The sequence below is a fragment of the Austrofundulus limnaeus genome, unplaced genomic scaffold (genome assembly GCF_001266775.1).
Source record: "Austrofundulus limnaeus strain Quisiro unplaced genomic scaffold, Austrofundulus_limnaeus-1.0 Scaffold2201, whole genome shotgun sequence".
Taxonomy (NCBI): domain Eukaryota; kingdom Metazoa; phylum Chordata; class Actinopteri; order Cyprinodontiformes; family Rivulidae; genus Austrofundulus; species Austrofundulus limnaeus.
In genome coordinates this window covers 24,111-27,021 of record NW_013954603.1, presented here as the reverse complement: position 1 = coordinate 27,021, position 2,911 = coordinate 24,111, and the positions used below count along the sequence as shown (strand labels likewise).

The 2,911-nt window shown below is 46.5% G+C and overlaps 1 protein-coding gene across 1 annotated transcript in view; it reads left to right on the top strand.

Moving 5' to 3' along the window:
- The window catches only part of gorab (golgin, rab6-interacting), a gene marked incomplete in the record, with an annotated part of 8,433 nt that extends 5,854 nt beyond the window's left edge, over positions 1-2,579 (top strand). The window contains 1 exon segment of the mRNA XM_014034635.1: positions 1,729-2,579. Within this exon segment, the coding sequence (XP_013890089.1) occupies positions 1,729-1,818 (90 nt within the window).
- Positions 2,580-2,911: the final 332 nt, after the last annotated feature.

The window sequence follows — 2,911 nt, the reverse complement described above, 5'->3', positions numbered from 1 at the left end:
GGTCACCTCCTAATAAATGTCCTTACAGAAAATCTAACTGCTCATTTTAAATCAATACTTTGACTTTTAATACTTAACTACAACAAATATCACATACTTTAAGACTTTTACTACTTAACTACAACAAATATCACATACTTTAACACTTTTACTCAAGTAATATTCCTGAAGGAGACTTGAACTTTTACCAAAGTCTTTTTCTGATAAGATACTTGTACTTTTACTCAAGTATGACTTTGTGTGCTACTTTATACTACACTGATTATTAGTCAGAAACTGTTCACTGTAGGAGCTTCAGGTTTTTGTTTTTGTTTAGCTCTGATGAGGTCCATTGGGCCCACCCAAACAATAAATCTGTTTTGTATTGGTGTTGTGTGTCTGTGTGGGGGTCATATTTGCTCCTGTTATTGTGTAGTTTGATTTGTCCATTAAATCAGTCAAATGTAACTCGACCTGTGACGGATGTGAACTCATCACTTCCTCCACCTTCATGTGATGAGCTGAACGTTTACTGAAACACCAAATATTTGAAATAAATCCCGTCCAGCTGAGGTTGGGTTTGGGTCGGCGGTCGGACCGGAGCGGTTTTAGGATTCTCAGGGTTAAGAGTTCATCATGACGAAAACATTCAGTTTCTCATTAATGTTCTTCCAGATGTGTCGTTTTCTGTGCAGGAAGTCAGAATCTGAATAAAAACTGTGTGAGTGGAAGCTTAAAGGAGTGTTCTGAGGTCCGATCGGGTCGGGCTAAGAACAGAAATCAGTTTTATGACATTGTTTATGAAGAAGATAAAAGGTCCAAACGAGGCAGGCTGTAAATGGATCAGAACAATGAGTCATTATTGTTCCTGCAGCACAAACACGACACAGGCTCCASTTTAACAGGATTAAATCAGCTGAGGCTGTAAATCCACAGAACCCGGTCCCAGCAGGAGGGCGATCCGGACCTTCAGGACTCACCACAAACCGTCCAGAACCTGGACTCCTGGCGGGTTTGRGAGCTCAGGTATAATGAGGGGAGGGGTGCTGTTCCCAGGCTGCACCAGAACCCAGGGGCGTCCTCTCCCGGGCCTGATTGGGTCCAGATGTTGGGCCGTCGCTCTGGGAACGGAGCGCTGAGAGACGAGCGGAGCCGCAATAAATCCCAGGAACAGCTAACGAAGAAAACAAATAAACGAGCCGCAGCTAAAAATAATTTCATGAAGAATCTGATTCAGAACTTCATTATGTGTTGGAGACAGCCGGGTCTGTGTGGGTCCAGCAGAACCTCGTCCCGCTAACGAGGCGGGGATGGGTCTCTGTGGGGCAGAGCTGATGAATCAGTTGTCATCGTGTGTGATTGGCTGTTTTAAACAGAACCAAACATTCTGACTGTGTTTAGTCAGGCCCGGTCCAAAAGTCCAAACACACCTCTGCTGGGCCAATAACCTGTCCGGGTCTGAGAGTGGTCCGCTCGTCAGTCTTCACATCGTTCAGCGGGCCCGCTGGGATCCAGTTCACCATAACAGGCCTGCTGGGTCACAGCACGGTGACCCGGTTCTGAAGATCAGCTGGGTCCGGGTCACCGGGTTTGAATTCTCAGTTTTTATCAATTTGTTTCAGTTAATCAGACAAAAATGTTGGTTTTTAGTTTAGCAGGTCTGGTTCTGACAGGTTCTGACCCACTGCAGCCTGTGGACTTTCCAAACCAGTCCTAACCTGTCCTAACCTAACCTGTCCTAACCNGGAGGAGGGGGCGGAGCCAGCAGGGCGGGTCCAGCAGCAGACGGACAGAACGCAGGACGACACATCAGAACCTGTCCRCCTGACGCTCAGCTGACCCGACCCGATCTGAGGAAACTGCTGCTCATTTATTCAGAAAGAACTCTTCATCGTTCTGCTCCAACAGAACCAGCAGTCAGAACCTAACCGGGCCACAGGAAGTCGGGCCGAGCTTTCAGAACCTTCAGAACTTTCAGCTGTTTTTWCACAAATCACAGTTTGACTTGGTTTTCCTGCAGAACCATCAGAGTTCTGGTGTCAAACCAGAATCCATGAGACCGGTCCAGCTCCATCCTGGTTCTGACCCGGATCTGACCCAGTAACAAGTAAAATCAATGGTTCTGATTGGTCCAGTTGGTTCTGATCAAACTAAATAAGTCCAACACAGAAACTTATAGAATTTTTCTGTCTCAGTTTGGGTTCACGGTACCAGACCGGTACCAGAACCGACCCGTTTTCTCACTGTCTGACTTTCAGGAACTAAACCCAGACATGTTCAGACTTCAGAGGTTCTGGTTCTGACACAGTCACAGCCCGTCAGGTTCTGGTCTCCGGTTCTTACAAACGGAGGTCCAGAACTGATGGTATTGGGTTCTCGTGGGTCCGCCGGGTCGTCCTTCAGAACCTGTGGTTTGAAACACGAGCAGAGGCGGGTCGGTTCTGTTTGACGGGTCGGTTCTGTTTGACGGTTCAGAGAGCAGCTTGTTAGCAGGAGCCGGACTCGGGTTTCACAGAGTTCTGGTTCTGGTTCTGGTTGTGATCTGCAGACTTTTTATTGAAATCTGATCTTTTCCTAAAATAAAGTCTTCCTTCAGGTTCTTTCTGTGTTTTTACGGGTCAGAACCGGGCCCTGCAGGACCTGAGCTCCGCTCCGACATGTCGGGTCTTTGTGTTGCATTAAAGTCCTGTAGGATTGTCCGGCGCTGCTGCTTTAATCAGTCTGGAGGTTCTGACCCGGGTCGGTGCCGGACGACCTTTAACCCCTCGTTGATGGACCGGGTCAAACAGAACCTTCAGTTCAAATAATCCTGAAGAGTTTCGTTTGTTTCGTGTTTTCTGAAGAGTTTAAATGAAACATTTAAATTTAGATTTAAAATTTAAAACATGAAATCTGAAACAAAATTAAAAAATAAAAGCCTGACATGTAAAAC